The sequence below is a fragment of the Homalodisca vitripennis genome, chromosome 2, assembly GCF_021130785.1.
Source record: "Homalodisca vitripennis isolate AUS2020 chromosome 2, UT_GWSS_2.1, whole genome shotgun sequence".
NCBI classification, from domain to species: domain Eukaryota; kingdom Metazoa; phylum Arthropoda; class Insecta; order Hemiptera; family Cicadellidae; genus Homalodisca; species Homalodisca vitripennis.
The window spans coordinates 70,246,366-70,273,261 of record NC_060208.1 but is presented as its reverse complement, the minus strand read 5'-3'; the positions used below and the strand labels follow the sequence as shown (position 1 = coordinate 70,273,261).

At 32.0% G+C, this 26,896-nt stretch overlaps 1 protein-coding gene across 3 annotated transcripts; it reads right to left on the bottom strand.

Moving 5' to 3' along the window:
- Window positions 1-73: 73 nt before the first annotated feature.
- LOC124354130 (D-aspartate oxidase-like) lies at window positions 74-25,961 on the bottom strand. Of its 3 annotated transcripts, none has more exons than XM_046804365.1 (7): window positions 25,868-25,961; window positions 20,731-20,939; window positions 19,383-19,494; window positions 14,613-14,758; window positions 10,034-10,190; window positions 7,801-8,070; window positions 74-441 (listed from the first exon to the last, which is right to left on the bottom strand). In XM_046804365.1, the coding sequence occupies exons 2-7, from the start codon at window positions 20,925-20,927 to the stop codon at window positions 331-333; spliced, it is 993 nt and encodes a 330-aa protein (XP_046660321.1). In that variant the 5' UTR covers window positions 20,928-20,939; window positions 25,868-25,961; the 3' UTR covers window positions 74-330. The 3 variants fall into 3 exon arrangements, with proteins under 3 accessions (XP_046660321.1, XP_046660320.1, XP_046660322.1); XM_046804364.1 differs by having other exon boundaries at window positions 25,793-25,950; XM_046804366.1 differs by lacking the exon at window positions 25,868-25,961 and adding an exon at window positions 25,674-25,785.
- Window positions 25,962-26,896: the final 935 nt, after the last annotated feature.

The window sequence follows — 26,896 nt, the reverse complement described above, 5'->3', positions numbered from 1 at the left end:
TCTTAGCCCTGGTAACTTCGCCAGGTAAAATAAGACATCTTCACTTTACTATTTAGAAATAATTACAATTGTAATTTATTAAATATAATTTTATTAATAAATGAAATATGGCTGTAGGAATTTTTGGTTCCTTGAAAGTTAGCACACTGGTGTGGTACAACTTAGCTCCTAGTATATTTTAATTTTAAAATTATTTTTGATGAAAAAGAGGCATTGAAAATGCAGTTTTTTTTACACAACTCACTTAAACAATACACATACAATATTTAGAAGGTTTGGAATGTTTCTTCAGTGCTACTTTTGTTAAGTGCATTTTTTTAAACAGCATGTCTACAGTTTGCTGTTGCCTGTGATGATGTTACGGAGCAGTTTAACAGCATGTATGGACGTGCCGGGTCCAGCTGTAATCCCATATCCACCATGTCCATAGTTGTGGATTATCTGAAAACAAAATTTAGTTAAAAAAAACTGAAACATATTTACTATTTTCTGTGAGATATAAATAAAATGTATATTTAGAGTTTATGATAGGTTTATGTGTGTGATTATACATGTGCTTTATTAAAGTTGGATTTAAGAAAAATATTTTTTTAATGTAACATTTTACTTATAACGTTATTTCTATTCCATAATTTTGTGAACACTTCTGTATTAGTGCAATTAGTTGTTTCGTTTCAAAATGGACAAATTAATATTTATAACCAATTCAATCCAAATTTTAGGTACATGTTTTTCTAGTAGATTGTGTCATGCTAAAAAAAAGAATCATCAATAGATGTTGATAAGGTAAATTCGTTTTGCCGAAAATTAAAATAGTTTACTTCAAAATCCCCTTAGCCCCTCACCTGCATGCAAGACTTGAACGGCTCAGTGTCTTAGAGCTTTGTAGTTATTATCAGATGTTTTATTTAATTTTGCATACCACACAATAGCTGGGCGCCAACTATAACACAACTTATTCTCTCGTATAAAATAAAAATTAATATAAAACAAGTTTGACACAAATCGTAAAGATCGTAACAGGTATATGATTAAGACGAAATTTCAAAGAAAATGTTGACAACACAATTTCTGATTCATTATTATAGTACATCCATCTATAGATAGATAACTTTGAACATCCTAGCATGCTAAGTTAAGATTCGTAATCCACAATGCTCACTAAACGTAAACCTAAAAAATTAATGCAACTTGATTAAAGTTCTAGCATTGGAAAATGTTTTGCTTACCTAATTTTGTACCAAATCATGTGTAAATGAACATTAGGTCTTCTCTTGACCCATTTATCAAGAAAATAAAGAATATCAGTAGTAATTTTTCTTTACACAAAATTTAAGTAACACATCTAGTTTAAATATTGTATACCTAACTAAAGTGAGAAAAAGGTACACTTTGATAGTTTGTATTTATAAAACATCCTCTAACATCTCAGTTCAGTTTTAAAACATTACAAAACCAATTTATGTTGTAAAATGTTTGGCGATTATTAAAATATTTGATTTTGCTAGTGCAACTAATGAATGAATAAAACAAAACAAAGATTTATAAACTATAAAAACTATGTATAAATAAAAATAAAAATTAAACTGTATGGCTTATTATAGAGGTAGATGAGCTATAACCTTGTGTTTGATACTCATGTGATACGCATATGTGTAACTTTGGTCTGCAGCATCAATATGTCATGTGTCAAAGAGTTTTATAATGAGATTTAATTTACTGAATAAAAATTACAATTATTTTTGTATTAATGAAAAGAGAAGATTTCAATTACAATGATCATAGCTAGTAAAACAGAATGAGTGGAGTACAATCTATTGTACTGATAAACAATAACAAGTTTGCAATGCATAATTTGTTGAGTTATGTTGTTATGTTTCAGTGACCGGCAAGTTCTACTAATAAAAGTGAAAATCATTCCATCTTTCTCTTGCTTTAAAACAGACTTTGATAGACTAAACCGATCATTTTATAAAACGCTATAAAGCTGCAGCATCCACTTACATGTTCAAAAGATAAAATATTTTTATTTTAAGTTAAGAAGTTATAAATCAATAGCATATTCATAAGAGATATATGATTTAAAAGACTTCTAGTTTGAACATAATGGTAGTGTTGTGTAGTCAAACTTTTATTATTTCTCAGTTATTATTGGATCCAAAATAACACATAATAAATTGCTATTTCCATTAATATTGTGACCATCTTAATATAGTATTATTGCAAGACCATCTAATCTCTGAAAAAAGCACAAAATAATAAATATATCTTGTTTTATGTTAGAATAATGCTTGAAGTGGAAAAAATTGGTTAGATTATTCCATTCACATTTTCAAAACTGTAGCTTATTTTTTATATCAACCATATATATTTTATGTACATTTGTAGTTTATATATATATTATTAATATTGTATGGTAAAAAAAAAACAATGCTTAAATAAAATGCTTCTTGAAGTTAATTAGAAATATTTTTGTTGTGGAAATTTCTATTTTGATTGTTTATGACAAATGACACTGAATTAATACGACCTAAAAGTGGTTATTTTCCAATAACGCAATTAACTTCCTACCTTAAAACTAAATATATAATAATATGAAAAAATTGTTTACCCACAATAATAATAATTTTTATCCCATTTCTGGAAAAAGTTTTATAAAGAATAAACCATTCAAATATACACAAAAATAACTTATTTTCTTTACAAACTGAAATACTTTTGTACATCTGGATTTTTCCACTCCTTTCACAACATTTCAGGCTTTAACCCTTTCCGGGCCAGGCGGCAATATATTGCCGCCATAGATCGCATCTGAAAGGCGCCAGGCGGGCAATATATAGTCTCCTTGATATTCATCGTTTTCTTAAATAAATACAACGTCAAAATGATTAAAGTTTTGTTTTTTTTATTCCCTGGTATATTTGTAGATAATTAATATGAATATAATTTTTATTTTGGAGGTTTATGCATTTTTATTTTGTAATTGTCACGTGACATTATCAGAATCTTTTGTTGTTAATTCTTTATGCTGTAGTGTAATCGTACTATTGTATGCTGGATTCTTCTTCATTATTTTATTTTGGTGGTTGTAAATATTAGTAGTGTTAGTTGTTACGTGCTTAGCTATTGTGTGCAGTAGTTACAATGACTGACAATTTTGCGATCTCACGGGAGTGAAATTGTAAATAGCACATTTGTAAATAGAAAAAGTGTAAATAAATTTCAAATAAAAATTGTGTAAATATTTCTTGGTAAATAGTGTTTTTTAACTGTATTGAAACTGTTTATGGATCCTACAATCATCTGTTTACCAGTACATCTATAATGTGAATATTTATTTTAAGTTTCTTGCAATGTAAGAGTCAATTTGCTTTAACACTTATAAAATGTTGCGAAGTACAATTATGCGTATTTATACAGTATATCATAAAAAATTTATTTATGAGAGAAATAACACAAAATGTTGTATGGTTGTTCCTTTCTAAATGTACAATATAATAAAATAGCTTCTCACAGTAAAATTATTTTTCCTTTTTTAGTTATTTGCAAAAAAAAAATAAAAAAATTTGATGTAATCTATTAAAACATTATTTTTTTTAATTTTAAATTACTTAAAACTACATCTATATATTTTTTTGTTGATAGTATATATCTATACGAGTAATTTGGTGCAACTTTTAGGTCATTCTCTAGTTTTTTATGAAAAATTATAAAATTTTAATCTAAGAGACTGCAAAATCGCCAATTTTAGCCTGGCACTTTTGACTAGTTACAAGGGGATATGAGATGTGAAAAAATTTTGCAACATCTCATATTTGGTCCTGGCCCTGAAAGGGTTAACTAAATATGGAGATTTAATTTATAGAAATAAAAAAAATCTTCTGTAAGAATATTGACACTAAATATTTACTGTTTTACATGGCATACACATAATATACACTTCCTGAGAAAAAACAATATATATTAAGGTAAACTTATATTAGACCTTTTATTTTTGTGAACTTTTTGATAATAAGCTTGCAAAATGTTGAAACAATGTGAGCACTATGAATCTTTAACATTAAATAAATGTTTAGCCACACTAAAGAAGATAAAATAAATAAGCATAAGCTACCATATTGTAGCTAAACCTCTTTTTAAGGTGGATTGATCAATTAATTATTATTTAGCTCTATAATCTATAACAACCCGATACAAAATCAACATTCATACTGAACAGGGAGAAACAATTGTAATATGGAGCTACAAAGTCCTTGAGGCAAGAGCCTATTTACAATGTATAATACACAAACTCGCTTTCGGCACGCTGTGGGCTACACTTCCAGGCCTCAGAGATGGGTTTGCCAAATTCAGGGATAAGAGGTATTAGTTATTATTTGAATTCGAAGATAATTCTAAATTTAATGTTCCCAGCTATAACCTTTCTCGAGAATGTGCGGGTTGTAATGCTTCGCTACTGCCAAGCCAAATTATGTGTGATAATCAATGGATTTCGTAGAAAAATGAACTTAATGTCGTGGCGGAATCTAATTGGATGAAATGTAGTAGTATAACAAAGTAAAAAAATAATGTACGCTAGGCAATTGACAGGAATTTACAAAAGTCTTGACCGAGAGGTACTTCAGAACGACAAAATGAGATACAAGGAAATACCAAATGACATTTTTTTAAAGATTACTTAATTTCAAATAAAGATATTGTGTCAGATTTGTGTTCCGACCTCTAGATTGGTCACAATTGGACTTTCAACAATAAACATAGAAAATAGCCTAGATTTAACTAAATATTTTGATTTTGAATGCGTTTAAGTGGCTTAACCATTTAATTCCGGTCTGACATTGGTTTTTCGCTATGACCTCTGCTTTTCTTGGTACAGAGCTTGGGATAAAACACTGCAATGGTCAGCTCTTCTGATTCTTTTGGAGTAATTTAAATGTAGAATTTGCCATGTTTAGGCTATGCCCCCAGTCCCTTAAGTGATGTTTGCAAAATTCTGAGACAAGTTAAGTCAGAGATTAGGTTTGCCAGGAAGTTAAAATTAGACTGTGGTTTGTTTCATTTTCCAACTTAAACCAAAGTTTTGATTTTCAGGGCATTTGTGGCGTTACCATTAGAGATACAACAAAAAGTGACTGAATCTTTTTTTTAGGAAATTTAAAACTCTTCAACGATTTTGTCATAATATTAAACCTCTGGTTTAACCAGTACAGAGCTTGGAAGAAAAGCCTGCACTGATAAGCTCTTCTGATTCTCTTAGAGTAATTACAATGTAAAGATTGCGACTTTTAGACATTTTCAAGTGGTTACATAGACTATGGTAGAATTGTGCCAAATTTTAAATTTCTAGCATACCAGGAGCTGAGTTAGACTCTTTGTACTGAGTGCCAAAGAAGGTTAGAACAAGCTGATGTGTTACCTGAAGGTATTTCTTCATCTAGGACAGTTGATATCTTCATATTTATCAGCAGGATAAGTTGATCAGGGATTTAATTTAAACAGATCATCTGGCCTTACTAGGAAGTTCCCTGGAAGGCGGATTATTTTTAAGGGGTTAAAAGGAACACGTGGTTCTCTTCTGGAGAGTTGTGCATGTAGTATGATAATGATTGTACAGTAATTTTTATCAGCAGGATAAGTTTATCAGTGGATTTAGTTAGTTCAGGAGATATCTGTCTACAACAGAGAGATTCCAGAGGTTGTTATTCTTACTGGGGGTTAAAGAACAAGGGGCACTTTTCTAGAGGGTTTTGTGTCTCTTATGAGAATAAATAAACCAGGTAGCAGGTATTTCAGAAGGACTGGTTCATCGAGGGGAAGGTGAAGTCTTTAGCACAGGAATAAATCTACTGGAGGTTATATTGAGTGAGAAGTTTAAATACTTTGATTGTACCTGAGCTAGTTAAGAAAGAACATTTGAGGATTAATGTTGTTGTCTACCCTTATCTACCAATGTCTCATCTATTATATTCATAAGGGGGTTTTAAGTAGGAGAATTGTGATCAACCAAATTACATTCTACTGTGTCCAAGTTTACTAATGTTGACACCAAATATTGATCAAGGAACATGCTATAAAAATAAATTTGACCAAAAGCCACTTAATTTGGTCAAATTAACTTAAAAGACACTCTGTCCCAATCTACTCTTGAGGTTTTACTATATCTAAGTAAAGTAAAGTATTCTTATTTTACCAGGTGAAGTTAGGGCTAAGAAGCCCTCTCTAACACTTAAGCTGGGGACCAACGGCTTAAAGGTACTTCCGAACCACTGCCACCCGCCGGGCTGCTTGCAAGGACAGGATCGCTTAGCGGTCACCCATCCAAGCAGCAGTCACACTTGACGTTGCTTGATACGGTTATCTTGCGATAACCATTGTACCCACAACACTACACCATTGGCAATCTCAGCCTATTCTCGGGGGGATGTCGACTGCCATAGAACTATGACTTCTTAACTTGGAAATAAAATAACATGCCAAAATTTAATTTACATAGCTTAAGTAGTTCTAGAAATATCGCAGGCCAGTAAACTTTACTAACACTCAAACAAATCTCATGGAGGTATGTATACAGTATCTGAACTATGTCTTCTCAGCGTAGTAACAATGTGTTGTGCAGAATTTGAAGTCGACAGCTCATTTCGTTCATGAGATATCCTACGGAAAACATATAGACAGGCAAACATTTACTACCAAATGGGTTATATCAAAACGTATACAAGTCACTTGTTTACTTAGTAATACAAGCTTAATCCGAAGCCAGATCAAAATGCACAAATTGTGGTCACATAAAACCTGAAAACCTCTAATTTGCATGCGTTTGTAGGCTTACAGAAGGATATACAACAAAAAGCTACTTGGCCTTTTTTGTAGATCCCATTATTCTTTAGTTACTAAAACTTTTAGATTTAAGCTACGACCAATCGTTTGGCCACTATCAACCCCAAAATTCTCACGTAAAAATTACAAAAGTATTGCGTTTAAACATGTTTTGCGGCCAAACCAATGGAGATAAGACAAAAAGTCATTGGACCTTTTCTGTAGTCCACTTCATTCTTGACTAACGGTTTTTCATCAGATTCAAGCTAGTTCTAACAGTTCATCTGCAATAGGGTTTCAAAAAGAAGCCTGCAAAGGTGAAAAAGTGTGAAAATTTACACATTTCTTGAGGTGTTTAAAATTTAAAATTTCCGGATTTCAGACTTTTCCATGTGGTTTGGAATTAAAAGCTATGTGCATACCAAATTTCGTGTTTCGAGCATTTTCATAAGTGGGTTAGAGTTTATATACCCTATCAGTCAGTCAGTTTCACATGCAGATGTATAGGATATAGGACTAGTATTTTGTGAAATAAATAGAGAAATTCCCTAACAAAGAAGTCAACTATCAGTTAAGTTAATTTTGATAAGGGTCGAAATTGGAGTCTAATGAAACGGTTTTACCAATATAAAAGATAAATTTACCACACGTCATATTATTTAACTTTATACATTTAAAAACAACCTTTAAGGATATTATTTTCAGTCTTTTATCTCATTCGATGACACAACTACAACCAGTAAAAATTGTATTATCTGGTCTATTAACTCTTAAGCTAACATCTCATTTTAACTCCCACAAAACTAGCATGACTGGCTATCAATGTCTTTCTTAGGGTTTTTTTCCATCTATTGGTTTTAAACTAATCTAGGTAGTTTTCTTATAAAATACAAATTGACTCCTGCATCCCTTTAAATCAATACAAATTCACAGGGTAACTCTATTTCAATGTATTATGTTGGTATTAGAAGATTGCTAGATAACCTTGAGCTCTCCAACCCTTTCCAACTCCACTCTGACTGGATCCCTGTGTGGGCGGAGACCTGTCCAAGAGCGTACCACCTCAGCACCTTCCAGACTAGGCAGTAGTGCCACACATCGCTCCTGTATAGCAGCCAGATCGTGGGCACAAGTTGTTGTTGTGTGGCTGTCATAGTGGCGGCTACCACCCAACGTTACCAACCCATCAGGTTGAGGAATGATGTATGTGTCGTAGTCTGCATAATAGAAGTGCTTCACCCATGGAGCTCTAACCTAAAAATAAAGAGAAGATTAGATTATTTGAAGATTATTTATTTTGAGATTGGTACATAAATATAACCTACTTGAATTCTGTTTGACAGTTTAGTTTGACATTGGTAAAATGGATCAAGAAACTGGAATATCTTTCAGTGACTATCACTAATCTTAGGATAGTTTGGAATGCCACTTACAAAAAATACGCCCATGGTATCCCTGTTTTTCAAAATTAAATAGAGTGCGATGTTGCAGGTAACTGTTATAATATGTTATAAAATTCAGTATTACTAACTGAAACAGATAAAAAATGGCATTGCTCAATCTTTTAAGAACTTTTGAACACAAATGGAATGCTAGGTTACGTCAAAGATAAAGCACAACTGAAGTTATATATAATTATGGAAGGTCTAGATTGTGTCATTAATTCGATGAGCATTCAGTGAAACCTCTCCTGCCAGTTGTTGATGAAAGAAATACAATTTATATATGTCTATACACATGATAACTGTAGAACAAGTCAAATCATTTCTTGCCATTGATACATCAATATGAAATAAGCATAGTCAAGCACAATGTTCATTTGAGTTGACTTAAAGGGTTGAAATTTAGTGTGAAACTACATTTCTACCTCTTCATCGGTATTGAAAATTGTAAACACAGGCCTATCGGGAGTCCAGATCAAGGATTACACTGGTCTTATGGATAATCATGTTGACAACAACAACAAACACAGAATAAATAAATTAGTATATTTTAAAGGTGAATCATATGATATATTTTCAGTAAATTTTTAACATATATGATAGGTGTTAGTTGGATTGGTTAGTTTATACAGAGCTTGACCATTTTAGCAAAACAACTTCACTGCAGGTCTATGAGTGAAACTGAATAATCACAGCCTCTGTGCCATAAGGTGTCTGTCACAATAAACATATTAACCTGTAAGTCATATTCATAGTAAGCTAACGGTAAAAGTGTTTTTACAGTTATTAATTGTGAATTGGTCAACAGTTTTAAGGAGAGATTATGGAAATATTTATGGTAATTTGAAAGTCTCTTTTCACTCAATTCTTTGTCTGTTTAGTAAATAAATTTTATTGATTTTAAACTAACTTTGCAAAAATCTACAGCCGTGAAATTGGGAACAGCTCAGATCTGGAGACATATATATATATATATATATAAGACTTTTAATTCTTAGCTTACATACATTTTTTGTATCCTTTTTGAAAACGACAATATTAGTCAAAATATTAAAGGATTTATGTGAAGTCTTTTTTCTTTTATTTTATATATATATATATATATATATATATATATATATATATATATATATATATATATATATTAATATACTATTAATTTGTATATATATATTAACAAACCCATACCATTGTAAGCATATCCACTTAAAGCAAAGGGAATTCTTTCTGTCATCTGAAAATCTGTAGATGATGATTGTCATTGGATAAGGAAGTATTTAATAATTTGCATAAGGAAGTGTACTTAAATTGTGTCTGTAGGAAGATGTTACAATAAATGTATTTCTTGTAATTTAGATTGTAAATTTATATGTGTTCTTAAAACGTATCTATACATTCAAAATTTACTATTAGAAAGGTTAATTGACCTTTCAATAGAGTCACTTCCACCACCAGTCTGTGTTTGTTGGTCTGTATACGATAACTTTTGAATGAGTTGGGGTTTGAAAATTGTTGTAAAACTAAACCTCTACTACCACTATTTTGAAATTAGAAATAGTAAACATCGGCCCCCTGGGTGTTGCACTTTGGACTAGAATATTTTCTGCCCATTGAACAGGAAACTTCCCATGATGATCTAAAGTGTAGCATGTGTTTAACCATAGTTTAAGGTGCCTTGTTGTTGATTAAAACACCAAAATTACATTTAAAAAAAACTTGAAACTATAAATTTATAAATGATACTGGAATGATTTTATAACATAATCAAAACTGACCTTAAAAACTTGTCCTCTGATAGGCACAAGTTTATGGTCTCGCACCAACTGCTTTGCTCCAAGACCAGCGCAGTTGATGACAACATCGTACCTACCTTCCAACTGAGTCAGGCTGTTTACATGTTGCTCTACAACACTGCCTCCTGCTGCTCGGACCCTGTCAGAGACATTGAACATCAGACAACTAGCTGAACATTCTCTTTATCTTTACTGGTGAATTTCATGGTAAATATATGTTTTAGCCACTTCACATTAGTTTTATTCCAAAAATAAAAAAGTAAAAGTAAATTTAAAAACAACAGAAACCCCAAAAGATTTGGGAGTGCCGATGGCTGAGCGGTCTAAGACGTTGGACTTTGAGTCTGAGTCAGAGATAGCGTTGGTTCAAATCCTGTCCATGACTGTTGCACTTTTTAACAGTACCATCGACCTTGTACTGTATCGACTCTCCCCCTTATTCTGTTTGATAAGATACTCGCACAGCCCAGTGGCCCATGAGGACGGGCAGAGTAAGGCTTAAGAGGGGATTGGCTTCTCCTTTTTATTAAAAAAAATTCAAAAATAGCCTTGCAGAAAAAACTACTGCTTCAATGGGCTGACAGAGTGCCTGCAGTGCTATCAGAGTGATGCATCACCAACCTCATGTTGCCGGTGACGAACAAAAATCTCCTTTGAGATAGTAGCAATCAGTAAAACATACAGTGGAGTCTATATACAAACTCTGATATAACAAATTCCCCAATATAATGAATTTTTAAAAAATTCCCTTCAAACACTCATAAAACTTAATTTTGAAAATACCCTTACATCAAAAATTATTTTAATTTCTAACTTAAATATAACAAATTTTATGATTTTAGGAGATTACACACAACCTCAGTATTAGGAGGAATATCCAATGTACAAATAATAAATACTACAAATAAACATAACCCCTAAATAACGAATTTCTCACGTTTTCAACCTCGGTAATATGCAGTTTGGTATATTTTGTTTTGACTCATTGACAAGTATAGACATGAAAACAGTACTACCTGCTTCCCCTGACAACCATTAGTCTGTCAGGCGTTGATGTAGTGTCTAAACCGTGTTCAATATTGTTGACATTGTACATTCACAATGTTATCGTTTTTATTGAGTGTGGGTGTGTGTGTGTGTGTGTGTGTGGTATGGCGCAAACAATCGAGAAAATTGCTCTCAGTGGAATTCAAGCGTAAGGTAATCAAATTTAATAAAGAAAATGTGAAGAAGTCAAAAATTGACGAAGTAAAAAATAAATAGTATCTTTCTTATTCATCCTCACACGATTAAACAACATTTAATACAACACTCACTACACAAATTGTTTGAAGTTTTAGCAATCAGAACACCATTTTTGCAGAAATATAAAACAACAGACAAAGGCACCTGGCTATGGCTTCTTCTAGAAGTTACATATGCCAAAATATGACCAATCAGGAAATGGAAAATTATATTTCATTAACAACATGTGAAAGATGCACAGTACCAAACAAAAATAAATATTGATAAACCTGTTATCCCCTTCTCGTACGCCTATCCATCCTGAGCTCACTACCTTATCACCCGTGTGACTACCTAAATATTCTGTCTCAAAATAAAAATATACTTTAAAAAAATTGTTTTAGATTATTTTAGGTAATGTGGCTAAAGTAAATATTACTTAATATCATAAAGGTTTTTAAGAGTGTAAGATATTTTGAAAACATTTTATTCCTATTTTAGTATTTGATCAAAAGTTACATATTTAGGATATACAGGTTAATTTTGGTAGCAAATTTTTAATCTGGTGTAAAAAAATACATTTAAAAGTTAGAAACCGTAAGAGACAAATTTCAAAGAGCCTTTTTTGTTAATGTTGTGTATTGTATTCTGTATTTCATTTAAAAATTGCTACCTCTTATTCTACAATAGAAACTAAGAACCATGAGCCTAAGGTACATTGCTCAATGGTACCTTAAGAGGTACCATTTCCCAAACTTTAAATTCAACATTCAGCTACCAGAATTGAGGTACTGGTACATGAGAATCAGTAAAAATAGAAACTGTTTTCTAAACTTTCTAGATAAAATTCCCAATGTAATTGGATTTGTGGGAGAAGGCAATTAAAACAAATATTCCAATAACTGACAACATAAAGTAAAAAAAACTATTGTAGTTGTTAAGATATGGAATTATAACCATTTGATACTCTTTGTTTCCAAAGTTCACAATCAATATTATCATTAAAATACATGAAGTATTGATAACAATGTTATCTCACGATTCTTAAGTATTTAATTTAGAGGTCTATCAGAAGTGTATCAAGAAGTCATTTCCAATATATCAAGTGCAGCGATATTGCATGACTATCAGAAAGATGTTTACCGGTTTATGTTGCCTCACGCTAAATTGATTTTAGTATTTGACAGTATAAGCTGATTTAGACGGTATAAGTGTTTTGAAGAATTCCCACTCTAACAAACTTTACAAATAAACAATAGATAGATAGTGCCATCATGTAGAAAAAAATGGTCTCTCTCTTACAGTATTTCATCCGTTCTATCCTACCAACAAGTTCTTGAAAATATAGAATGGGCTATAATTGGATTTTAATTAATGGTTTAAAATATATCCATAAAATATAAAACAATATGTATAACAAACAGTTTTTATTTGCTTACAACTCAAAGTTAAATTTTTATGGAAAGACACAAACTAATAAAATTAATAACAAAGAAAACTATGTTATTTAAAACTAATGTTCAAACAGAAGACAATGTATCTGTAACTCAACAAGGATTGCAATATCACAAGGTAGTAGTACACCACATCATATGTCACGTATGAGGCTTTGCTGAGATTCAATGCAAAATTTCAAATCTATAGTTCTTTTTATTCACGAAATGTCCTGAATCCTAGATAGACAAACACAGTTATACAGAAAGGATATTCTTACACCTACCTAACAGACAAAAATGTCAGTCAACAGAGTGACAGGCTTCAATGACATATCCTATGGTTAAACATAAACCCTAATAGAACTCATTCTTGAGTAAGTTATTCTTGTCTATGTAGAAATTAAGTTTCATTTGAAATTTCAAGTCTACAGATGAAATCTTCCTCGAGATATCTTGCCATATGATACATTCATACTTTTATTGATTAACACTCAGCGCTCAGAGGATGACACTCAGGGCCCAATCGGGTGGCCACACTGCTACATGTTCTCCTACCCAGTTGTAATTCTCTGCTCACTACCTATCGCTGACATATCGGATTTATTTTTCTGAGTAGTTCCAAATCGGTTTTACCTGCCTCAATTTCAAACCATAATATTGTTGGATGGTAAGATTTAAATACACTGATGTAAACAACAGACCATAATATAAATTGTTGTGTCTTATAAAAACAATTTTTTATAGAATAATGTAATTTATAATTTTGTAAGCATGATTATGGGTAATAATTTAATAGTAAGTCTTTGTTTCATAATGCAATTCAACTTTATTTACAAATTATACATATGTGAAATGCAAAGATTGATGTAACTATCAATATTAATTTAGATAGATATTAATTTCATACTGTATTTAGTTATAATAATTTAAAACTACTTAAATAAGGAACTACGTAAAAGGAATCTTTTATAATAAATTATTAAAAACAAGTATGGCAATATTCAGTTGAATAAAGTAAATACTTTTCCTTAGCATGACTTGCACTTAAACGATCAAAATCACCATCAATGTTATCAACAAATTCTAGTGTTTCAATGATTTGTATATTTCGTCAGAACCTAGGTCATGTTAACCTATCATTATGACATTCAATATTAAAATAACATTTGTAAAATAATAAATTTGACTGGTATGTGACTAGCAGTAGAATCCCATGGTACTACAAAAACATTAATAATGCAACTAAAATCGGAAATAATGGTAACTACTAATTTATGTTCTTGCCACATTTCCTGCTGGGATGCAGTACTTAAAAGGCCTAGAGGTCAAGGAATTGATTTCATATTTGAAATAATAGCAATGTAGTACAGTGGATCTTGAGTGTTGCGATCCAAGGTTTAGTGCCACAATACGGGCAGGCCTCGCTCGTGGCCGACCGACTGTGAGTACTCGCCTTGAAACAAAGTGTTCGACCACATGATGGAGATCGCGTTCGTGGCCATCCAAACTGCTGAGCATACTGTTTTTCAATCTGAGTGCTACAGGTTAAATTTGGTTTCATATATTTGTGTTCAATAAATTATAAAAGTCTACACTCCAAATCTCCATGAATTGAAGTTGTATGTTTTGGATGTGTTTTAATTTAAACACTCAAAAATAAATACAGTACATATGAATAAAAATTGTATGTAACAAGTTGCCTACCAAGAGTAAAGTAGTAGTGTGTAGTGTGTCACATAATATCAGCCACTATGTTGCTCTGCAGTCAAAGACTTTATTTTAATTTTGTGAAACACAATTGAACCATGGGATATGGAGTGAAAAAGACAAAATACAACACCTATCAAATAAACATAGAAAGTTAATGGTAGGCTACATTTTAACACTATTTATTTACTTACTTGTTCAAAGCCCAAGGTAGGAATTTGCGACATTCTGTCAGTAAAGTTTCAAAGTAGGATCCGTACCTCCAGTCCCCAGGACAGGAGGCCAACTCTTCCTTAGTGGCTGCTCGATACACAGGGACCAGGCGTTCTAACAGGTGATTCTTTAACATACCATATTGATATCTTATAGAGCATCAATTACTTGGCAAACTGAGAAAAAATCAAATATATAATTTAAAAATATATATATATGTTTATACGTTAACTGTCACCATAAAAAATTCTAGAGTTCCTTGTATTGCAAACATTTTCTGTACTAGTTTTCTATGTGATATTGTTTTTGTTGTGAATATAACAGTAAATAAAAACAATTTGTGCAAATTATATGATATGGGGTGTGGGGCTTAACTTTGGACCGATCGGGTCGGCAGATTTATTTTTCGACTGAATTGCCTGAACAAATTTCTTGCTGACCCGATCGGGCTGACATAGAAATTTCAGTATACTTTGGGATATTTATTTTAAATGGACGGATGACTGAACAAACATTCCCAACAGCTTCCTGCTCACAGCCGATATGTCACGTATTTCACGCCAATTTATGTAACCTCACTTGCACTCGCTGCTTTCATTATGGTTATTCGTTACATAGTTGTATGGTTGTTTATGTTAGTCTAAGCCTTATTAAATATCAGAGATGATTGGAAACCTGGATGAAAGTGATATAGAGATGTTTTTGGACAAACCGATGGGTAGTGAATGCGATAGTTATGGAGATAATTATGGTGAATTGGAAAATTATAGTGGATCTGAGTTTTCTGATTTGGAAATCTTGTCGAAGCGCTGGTACCACAAGATTGAAGAAGAACTGCTTCTTGGAACAGCTGTTGTCAATGCGTGGCTAGCATACAAGAATGATGTAGAAGTTACTGCTCAACGTAGAAGAAGTCATGTGTATTCCATCAAAACGTTCAGAGAAAAGTTAGTGTATTCACTCTTGTCTGGAAGACGAAATTCTGTCCGCAGTGCATACAACGGACCATCACTACATTTCTGAGTTAACATCTTTTGTTGGCAAGGGAAAAAACAAACGGAGATCAAGGAAACACTGCAAGATTTGCTACAAGGCTATGCGTGAGGGAGGTCGTCAAGCATAAAAAAATATGAAGAAAGTGAAAACTTTCTGTGAGCTGTGCTCAGGTAGACCTTAATCTGTATTACAGAAGTATTAATCCTCTTTTATGTATCCAATTAAAAATAAACTTTGTTTGTACAAATATTGAAATATTATATATTATTTTATATCCAATTATTCCAATACAAACGCTCAAGTAGTTTTTCTAATTTCATTCCCAACGATAACGAGGTAAATGAAACGAGAATAATTAATAAAAAAATATAATCACATAATAAAATCAATTAACGAAAGTATAGAAGAAAAATATATCAACAATTGCTAAAATATAAATTTGCCCGACCCGATCGGGAGATAAAAGTTCGTAATATTCCGCGGTGTTTTAGAGAACCTAAAAAATAACTAAACAACTTCAAACAACGTTCTCTGTTCATTCTTGTATCTATTTAGAACATTTAGTCCACTGGTTTGCCACCAGAGCCAAACGTAATGCTCGTAGCTGCAATAAAGTAAAACTATGTTATCGTCATGGTGAGGCCAGATCGGGTCGGCAGTGCATAGTAGCAACAAAATATTCGCCGACCCAATCGGGTCGGCATGGCAGTTAACATGTTAAATCCTAAGGATATTTTTTTAAATATTTACCTATGATTTTCTTGAAAATAATTTTTGTCATCTCAGCTAATGTCTCAATTAAAACTGTTCAAACATTTTTATCTTTTGATTATAGTAAATTATGGCAAATATTCATTATTTTTAAGCATCTTTTAATAATCAATCCTTCTTTTTAGGAAAAACAATACTTAATCGTTATACCAGCTATCTGATAACACTTTCTTTTTATATGCATTCAGTTAAAAATAACAAAAACTTACCTAACCTGACTTAACTACTGTCAAGCACATGATCTAACCTGCTGACTACCCTTCCAGAGGGCTGTCTGCATTTCCCAAAAGCAACTGACCTACCCAAGAAGGCCAACCTGTTCTCAGACGTACTTTACCTAAGTTTTTGGGCACAGCGGTTGGCCCTGGGTAGAACCATAAGCTCTAGCGTACAACCAATCTCTAGTGTAGTGTGAGATTGCTCTCAAGTAGGCCAGTTGGCGTTTAGATAGACTGGCTTGAACTTGGGTTAGGTAGATGGTTTTCAAGTAGATGAGGTTGGAGCTCATGTGTAATCTTTAGGTAGTTAGATTAGGTAGGTTTTGTCATTATTTTCTTAAGACCAATATATTTGCTCTAGGGTAGAATGGATTTAAGGATATGGGAACTACAAGTTAAGATATGAGTTGGTCATGTTATAATACAGGTAGGATAGATTAATACACTTGTAGAACTTGATACAAAACATTAACATTGCAGCAAAGCTGACAATTGCCAAACCAACAGGTCGCCCGACTAATAATAACATACAAGATAAACTGAATCACAATACAATGTTTATTCTAGTTCAATATTGTTTCTTTAATTTTTGTAATGAAAATATAAAAAAGTAAGTCTGGTTGATACAATACCCAAGTACCACAACAACTTATGTCATCAAATCAAGAAAAAAGAGTTTTTGGAGCCCGAGCTGTTCACTTTACCTACGCAGAACGGAGCATACCTGTAATAGCTTGAAATGATCATCATAACTTGTATCATTAACTAATATAAAGAGGTTGTCTGCACGTAAAAAAAGCTTTAGTAAATTGTAACAGAAGAAGCAGCTAGAGTTGTCATTTAAACGTTAAAAGAATTGTGGTAACAAGCATAATGTGCAGCTTTTACATGGTGAATTTTTAGAAGGTGTGGTGTGTTGTAGTAATAATCCCACAGTTACATCTTGCTGGTATATATTCAGTGGTGATGTATTTTTCACTGAAAAAAAAATAAAAAAAACTATAGAAAAACAACAAGACAGTCTACTCCTATGACTTACATATTGAAATAGAAAATCAAACCATTTAGGAAAATCACTGCTTTATATTTATGGAGAGTTCTTGCTTCACCTTCCTCAAATTTTCAAAGAACAAACTAACCAATCTCTGATTTTCCTCCAGGCAAGGATGTTGACACACTTCTAAGTACTACCCTAATCGGTATGAGAATTACTGGGTATAATCTGTTAATTCAGAGATGAAAACCAAAAAATGGAGAGGGGATTAACTTCTCTAAGGCAAACAAGTAGTCGACACAGAATCCCATTGCATAGAGTTTCAGGTGGCAATTTTTTACAATAACAGAGTTTACAAGAGCACCGACACCAATATTTGAGAGAGTTGGATAGATCACCTTACCCCACTCAGCCTGTGAAGCTCTGATGGTTATTTTACTCCTCCCACTCATATGGCTGACGAGAAGTTCAACACAATTCCCAATATCTGAGACAAGAGCCATGTGTCAATTGATTAGAGGTGAACCAAACCCGTTTGATTTGTGAAACCGTTGCAACAGGTTAACCGTACTGGCTAACAATTCTGTTGCAACGAAATGCCATATTCACATTGTTATGTCTCGTGTTGCATATATTGGATTTGTCTCACTGCAACATGATTGGAATGAAATAATAGACATTACATGATAATGTACTTTCATAATCAGTGTTTGAAATTCTAACAAAAACATTTATTTACTTTTGTTACAAACCATCAAATTAAAAATAGTATACTAAAGATATTAGTACATATAGTTTTATTTTTAGATCAAAATTAAATGTTGATAATAGCATAAAACAGGAATAATATTTAAAACAATTAACACTAAATTCAAATTACGGAGATAGAAATTTAAAAAACACTAACATATTAACAAAGTGCTGAATAGAATTAAAATCTTCCATCATTAACAGAATGGGGGAGGGGGGGAAAGGCAAAAATATAATCTCTCTGGTCTCTTTGCAATTTATAATGTCACAGTTATCTTTTCGTTCCCATACTAATACCAAACTAATTCAGAATCTGTTGTGTTGTCTCAACAATTTTAAATGATCCACCCTTATTCGTTGCAATGTTGCCTTGTTGTTATCAGTTCCAGTTGGAATGACCCACCTCTAGTTAGGGTGCTCCGATTTCTTGCAATGGCCATGTTGTCATGAAAGTTCCATTGAAAGTTTACATTTTTGTTGTCAAGATTCCGTTACCGTTTCAGTTATGGAACACCATAATAAGGTAGTTCCAGTTGCATTGGCCACTCAAATGATCATGCTTGATGAGAAGATGATCTTAATAGCTTTGACAATTTACTTCTGAGGCAAGTCTAAGGATAGGCTTAATGACTGGTTATCTTGTGACCTTGCCACTTTCACAGCATACCAACCACTCAACTCTACTATGTTAGTATCAAAATAACACCAAGGTCTTCACCTCTTTTACAAACCATACTCAAACAATTACTCTTAAGCCACAGTCCAACCAACGTGTTGCATACATTATCAGGATGCAACCACCATGAGTTCAGTGCAATTCTGTATCAAAAGAATCACTGATACATGAAAACCAGCTCAGCACATCTCTTACTATTGTTCAAATGCTTGTTGGGAGACAGTTAATACAAACTAGAAAGTACTGATCACAGTCAGCAAGACAGCTGTTCTTGTCTTCTGTCTGTGGTTTTAAGCTTCTGAATGTTGTTCTTTTATAATAGATTTTCATACTAGGAAGCACTTACTCGGACTAAGTCTGGGCTGGTGGAAGAGAAAATGAATCCAGAAATCCGACTAATTCCACAGTCCTCCTCTAACAGCTGCTGGTAGTAGTTCCAAGAGTCTATAAGCCATTTCCTGCACACCAATGATAAATAAAAGTGACTAGCAACACATTTACTCTCTTCATAAAATATAGAATATTTTGGATGAATGTTTAAATTGTCCTTAGGGTAGTATTGTTCCTGAAGGAAAATGTTCATACAACTTTGAAAGGCATGCTCCCCAGAGCCCAAAGCCACTCCTATTCGAAAGCTGGTATTCCTTAACCTTTTTGAAATAACAATTTTTGTTGTAATTCAAACGTTTTCAAGGTCCCTAAAGCTACAAATCAATATTACAGTTGTTAAAAAATCAACCTACTTTTTCTGACTGAGCCGGAAGGACTATTTTTATCATGTGTGTTGATCATACTCTTTTAATACCCTTATCACAATTAATTAAAATATTATCAATGGCACAACTCGGATTTTCACTTATTGTGGTTTATCATTAACACCACTCCGTTTATGTATCTAATAATAATTTTAGATCTTAATAATTTATGATAACAATAATCTTCTAATAATTACTGTAATCACCACTTATGTATCTTGTTAGATTACATTACCTACTACAATTTTATAAGTTACTTCTAGTTTGGTATAAAAAGTATTTATATCTGTGATGGGTGACTAATATAATCAATACAAAAAGAAATTAAGGGGAGTAGATCATTGTAATTAACCTTATACTTGTGAAAGGTATACCTTTCTCAGGAACCGCAGGACTTAAAGAGAACTGAAATTTGGTACACTTACAGAACTTTTACACAAGTGGACATATGGAATTTGAAATATTTTACCCTAAAAATCTGTTAAGACAATTTGTGTTATGAGATCTTAAAAAAAACTATAGGATTATTTTTTTAAAGTAGCACAAATTAAAAATTAACCAAAATATGAAAACTTCTAAATGTCCAATTGTCTTAGGGGACATTTTTTAATTAATTGATGTTACAAACAGCTATATTGTAATTTAATAAGGTGCTCTTGCCTCCATAACTGTATATAATATTTTTGATTCCCTGGTTTGTCAGATTTGCTAAAAAGTAATATTATAAATGAGAACTAAACCTTCCAAATTTGGAAAAGTAAACCTATTAATTTCTCCATCTCATGTATTTTTGAAAGTTTCTAACAATTTTTGTATTTTACATTCTAACAATTCTTTTATCGCAAAATTACTTCAAGGACAAAATGGTAGTGAATTATTAATTACAGATAGGCCTAACGAGTATTTAGTGGTCATTTGACAAATTAGCATCAAACCCACTCTGTCATTTCTGGAGTTGGACCAGAAAAACTAGTTCCAGGTCTGAAGATACCCGCTGCTCCATCACTGGTGGTGTCTTCATTGAACTTGTCCGCCATAATCGTAACATTAGCTGAGGGATAGACAGCCTGTACTTGGAGGGCAGATGTGACACCCACAATACCTGCTCCCACCACTCCCACACGGAGAGAACCCATATCTTCTCAAATCTATAATCATAAGGATGATTATTATGACCAATTCCACTATTTGAATATTATAAATTATCACAAACCATATCTTCAGATTTAAGAACATTGTAGGCTCTACTATGTGAATTTGGGAAGGTTTTAGCCCACACGTTTTATTTTATATTTATAATGCTAACAAAATGTTGATATATGTTAGCACACTTTAAATATTACAGAAAGGTATTCAGAAAAGTAATTAAATGAGCAAATAATAGCAAGTATAATGATTAATTTATCCAAAACTCCAAAAATAAGTCAAATGTTACATGAGCTGTTGCCAAAAATGAATTAAGAATTAAAAACTGAAATATGCTTTCAAATTACATAACTAAATAAAAAATGTCAACCAGACAGTTGAAGACTAGCTACTAACTTCAATTAAATATTATTAGTGTTTCAAAGATATCTAAAAAAATATAAAACAAAATATATGTAATAAGATACATAAAAAATATATAATTAAAACAAACTTTCAATCTTGAAATAAAAAAAACTGCAGTTGAACTAAAAACAATTATGGTTGGTCTTAAAAAAAGGGCCGTGAGATAGAAATCACCCTTGTTTGATACCAGAAATTAATGTGTTTGAAGAAATTCAAGAAACATACGTTATGTAAATGAATTAATACAGTACAGTATATATTTATTGGAATTATCCTTCAAAACTTATCTGCCATTGTAAAATTTAATTTATCTAAAATATAAAAATTCCCATAAACCAGAAATTTCAAATTGCAAGAGAGGGTTTCTGCCACATTAAATTAAAGGTTGTAAAGAACTGAACAACTTCCTTAGCATCTGTAAAGTGTTCTTCTCTATAACAATTAATTACAAAACTGCAGCAAATAAACTGTAGGCCTATTTATGGGTACCTAATGGAAGTTTACATTGTCTTTTATATGTAGTTAGACAATTAAGTGGCAAAAAAACAAAATAAATATTTAAATAAGGTATATTTGCTGTGTTAATAAGCTTAAACCTGGTTACATTCTAAGTGTACATAAAATGACGATTCATAATCAAGGTCGGCAGTTAGTACAACAATTATAGATGGAGAATATTAAAAGAACATAATATCCACCCTTAGAGAAAGTTACTGCACCAGGAGCTTGAGGAGAGCGATTTTCAAAGTTAAATTAAACTTTGCACTTGGGCTCAAGACAGGCTTCAACATAATGAATAATTTTTTAATTGCATTCTCTATTTCAATTAACCAACCTTTTGATGTAGTGGGGAAATAAACATAACATTAGATATTAGGTCATAGACAATCCATACTGAATGAGACAGCTAAAGATTATGAACAAGTGGTGTGGAGTACTTGGAAACAAAATTATTGGCTCTCACTTTTTTGAAGGAATGCTTATTCGAGACATGTACCCAGGCTGCTAACAGATGTTTCTCAAGAGATAAAGGAGAGAATGTGGGTTCTCCAAGATGGCACACTTCCTCACTGCGCTAGAAATGTTCGGGGAAACTTTGAATGGTCAATCAGGTGGATAGGAAGAGGTGGTCTGTTGTCTTGGCTTCTTAGCAAAGTCAATTGACCTTAATTGTGTGGACTATTTACTAGCTCTGGAGATGCTAAAAGGTATCTAACATACATAAAAACCAAACAAAAAATTGAGAGGACATGCAGATGAGAATTGAAAATTCAATTACTGAGCTCAATATAGGAGAAGTGATACAATATATTTGTCATACCTGAATTCTGTAACAGGATTCAATTATGACCAAAAACCAACAGCATATACTTTAGTAATTTGTATGTTATAAAAAAATCTGTAAGATTTTACATACTTTTTACATTACATTGGTCTTGCAATAAACTTGTTAAATAAGTGTTGAAAGTATCCGTAAACTCAAATTTATAAACCACTTTGCAATAAGACATAAAAATATAAATGTCAAGTTCAAGGACAAGGTTGAAGTTATATTTTATTAATCTAGTAAACACAGCTTTTTAAATATTTTATTTTTTGACCTACTAATTGTGTAATTAATTTTTGTTACTTTGATATTAATTATCTAGAGGTCACTATTTTTAGACGTTTTCCTTATTTGAGAGCAAAATAAATTACATTATTAAAAAGAACAGACTTTATTTAACCTATTTCGAAATTACAAGTCATTATGACGATTATCTATTCTGCCTTTCAAAAGGAAGCAATGTAGGTGAGAATTGAGTTGAATGCATCGCCACCAGTTGCCGCTACTCCTGATCACCACATTTATCTGCCAATAAAAAACTTTCCTCTTCAGTTGGGAGGTAAATCAAAGTTGGAGGTGAAGATAATTCATGATGAAGTTATAAATTAATTAAGTGCAAAACAACCAATTGAAACAAAAACTAAAAAGAACAACAATTCATTATTTGAAAGCGATAGGTGATTCGTGCGTCTAGGCCTTCTTAAAGGGTCCCTCACATAGCCTATTTGGAGGCAATTTGGCGACAGGTAGTGTGATTCATCAGATATTTTTTTAATCATCATGAAACAAGGAAAGTACTAGTAACATGTAATGAAATTTATTTTGGTCTCTGGTATGGAAACCTCGGCCAAAAATAATGGCCTCTGGATAATACCAATTAGGTTCCTAATTTTTTTTAGACCAAATTGTTTACCAATCAAAGATCTTTAAAATTATGTAAAACAAACAAACAAACATATGTGTTTGATTTGAAATTTTTTTGATTCAAGCATGGGACCCTGTGTTTTTATGACATTTTGTATTTTTAAAGAGTTATTTTAAACAAATTCTTTGAGTTCGATTTATGGGGACTCTGTAAAAACTAAACTTTTGCAGTTAGTTCTTTGACTGCTAGACATAATAGGCGTGTGGTCTGAGACATCCAGTGTAACATGTATATGATTAGTTTATAACGAGAATGTTAATATGTTTAATTCAAGAATAATATTTAGAACTCTTTGCCCACACTCTATTCCCCTCAGTTTTTGAAGGGAATATTCTTCTTCTTTATATTCTATCTATAATAGCGTACATGTTTTCCGAGAATCGGTGTTGATTTGATTTGAACTATTTGGGAGTAAGGAAAGAAATTGATTTAATGTAATTTCCTCCCAAATAAAAAAAAGTTGTCAAAAAGTGAACCCAATTTTAGATTGAATAGGGTAAATATTGGGCCTTCAATATTAAAAAATACTACCATGGTAACCCCCAAAGGAAGCCTTTTGGATGTAGTCAACATAGACATTGAATTACCTCTTTCATGCTTACATATTAGTAAATTTGAGTAGACTTTAATAAGCGGCCTACACTCATTATTTGGTTGTTATCACATAGTTCAATGTTTGTATCAAAAAGAATAATTTTATATTACAATTTATTTCACTTAGCATATGATTTCAACTTATTGGTCGTAGTTGAAATCTATATCCAACTATATATGTTTTATAAAACTTATTTTAAGAGAATGTGAAGCATACTCCTTCCTAGTGCATGGTCTAGAACAGGATGTTGGCTCGGTTACGGAGTATAAATGATATAACGTATAAATAATTTTTTAATGTTACCATTTAGTAGTCTGTTTCTGGTTGTATTGTATTGTTATATTTTATTTCCTTGTTATTTAGTAGTATTTAACTTTATAAGCAAAAATGTTCTATAGCTCGTTGTTGGTGTCAGTTTGATGTTGTGTGTAGAAATTTGTACGATTGTGTGTTTATTTATTATTGTTATATAAGGTGATATTTGCATTTTGGTTGTGTTGTTGAGTTTTGGCATATTTGTAAAATTTTAAATTTTTAGTAGTAAATCTAAATACGATAAAAATAGCTAGCTGCCACGAAGATTAAATAGATATGGTATTTGTATATTCATACTGCCCTAACCCTCACGTGCCCTTTTGGGTGCTTGGGTGTAGGAAACATGGTAAGATTTGTAAAAATGTTTTGAATAAAAGATTTTTGAATTTGAATATTAATTCTAATGTAAATAATAAACAGCAAGAAGTAACTAATATTTTGAGACATTGAAAATGGTGATGAATATGAGGAATATAATATATGTGAGATATTTCTCACAAGTGACGAGATTTGTTTAAATGGCTTCAACATGTGGGTTTGGCTCCTGGTAACCCATGGGGAGAATTCTTCCCTCCATTTCACAAAAACAGTTACTTATTAATACCAAGCTGGGTAAGTTATAAATATTGTAAGGTTTCTTTGATATTTAAGTCTAGGCCATAGTTGGTTTTGTTGTGTTAGTATCAAATTTGTTTTTGAAATTGTAATGTACAAATTCTTCTTGTTACAGTAAATTATTATAAATTCTTATTACGGTAATGTACAAATTCTTATTGTTACGGTAAATTATTATAAACTCTTATTGTGTACGATTTTTACATATCGAAGTTGGATGATAAATCGAATTGTTTGATAAAAACAACGGAATAACAAGTGTAGGCCACTTATTAGTCTCCCTGTAAACTTTCATTTTAGTGAAATTAGTAGTATTTGTACTTGTATCCTCACACCTTGGCTCGACCTAGGGATGAAAATTTCTTGACCGGTTTTCCAAAAAATCTACATTGAATATACGTTGCATATTTCCTATTGGGCATAGTAATAGACAGGCAAAAATGAATCACGGAAAATGGCCAATGGGCCTACCCCTACAACCTGGGAGCCACAAAAAATTCTAGTAATTCATATGAACGTGATTTTATCTGAAATCAAAATTTAAATTTACTTACACAGCCTAATTCCATATGCATATGAATGAGTAATAATTAATAATATAACAAGACATAACGGAACAATTGCTTTTCGTTTTATAGAGGCTCTTTACGCAAATTATTGCTACAATACTTACGACAACTTCTCTTACTCCTGACTCCAATTCAAATAATGTAAGTAAAACAGTTTAGTAAAGAAATTGAGTAACTACCAATGTTATCAGCTGACAGCTGACGACAGCAGCTGAGCAGCAGCTGTAATGATATACATGAGCTCCTCATGCAGCGGCAAAATGGGGTGATCGCAACCGGTCCGGTGGAGAGAAAGAGTGGGGATGGAGGGGCCCCTCCTGCCAACTCTGTAAGTATCTGATAGCCCGTGTATTGGAATAGTGGAATGAGCAGTCCGCGCGTTCTCGCTCCATACTCCTCTGAATTTAATTTAGTTCAGTACCTGGCAAACCTATTAAAATATATCACTGTATTTTCAAACCCCTTTCCGTAGTTTAGTACAGCATACATATATTTAAATTACATTTTCAAAGCTGGATGTTGCAGGATGCAGTACAATTAAATAGCAGGCAATTAATCTGACAAACCTCTTAAAATGTACCACTGTGTTTTTAGCTTCTACTCTGAGTTAAACACCTTTCAGTAATTTGGTACAACATACATATATATATATATATATATATATATATATATATATATATATATATATATATATATATTACATTTTCAAACCTGGATGCAACGCAATTAAATTTAATCAAACCTTGATTTTACAACGTAATAATTGATAGGCAATTAATCTTGTCTACATACAAATAAACCAATACAACGGAGTATCGAAAGACCCAAAAAAACGTAAGGAAGTCTAATGTAACAAAGTAACCTCTTTGTAGCGTAATTATTAATTTATTTACTACCAATTAAGGACTCCACATTATAATATGTTGCTTTTGCCCTATTAATTTGAATATATTCCAATACCACAAAAAATATATTTACCGTCGTTTTAAGCCTATATGCAAAATATGATAAAATTATGATATTTTATTCGTTGTGTACCATCTCACATTTTGTTAAAAGTGCCTTTGGAGAAAGTTTAATATTAACATAATTAATTCGATATAATTTCTATGTTTTGCAGATATGTTCAGATATAAAACGACTCATTAATTCGTAATAGATAATAGAAATTAGAACCGTTCCGAACTGAGATCGCTATCAACCGCATG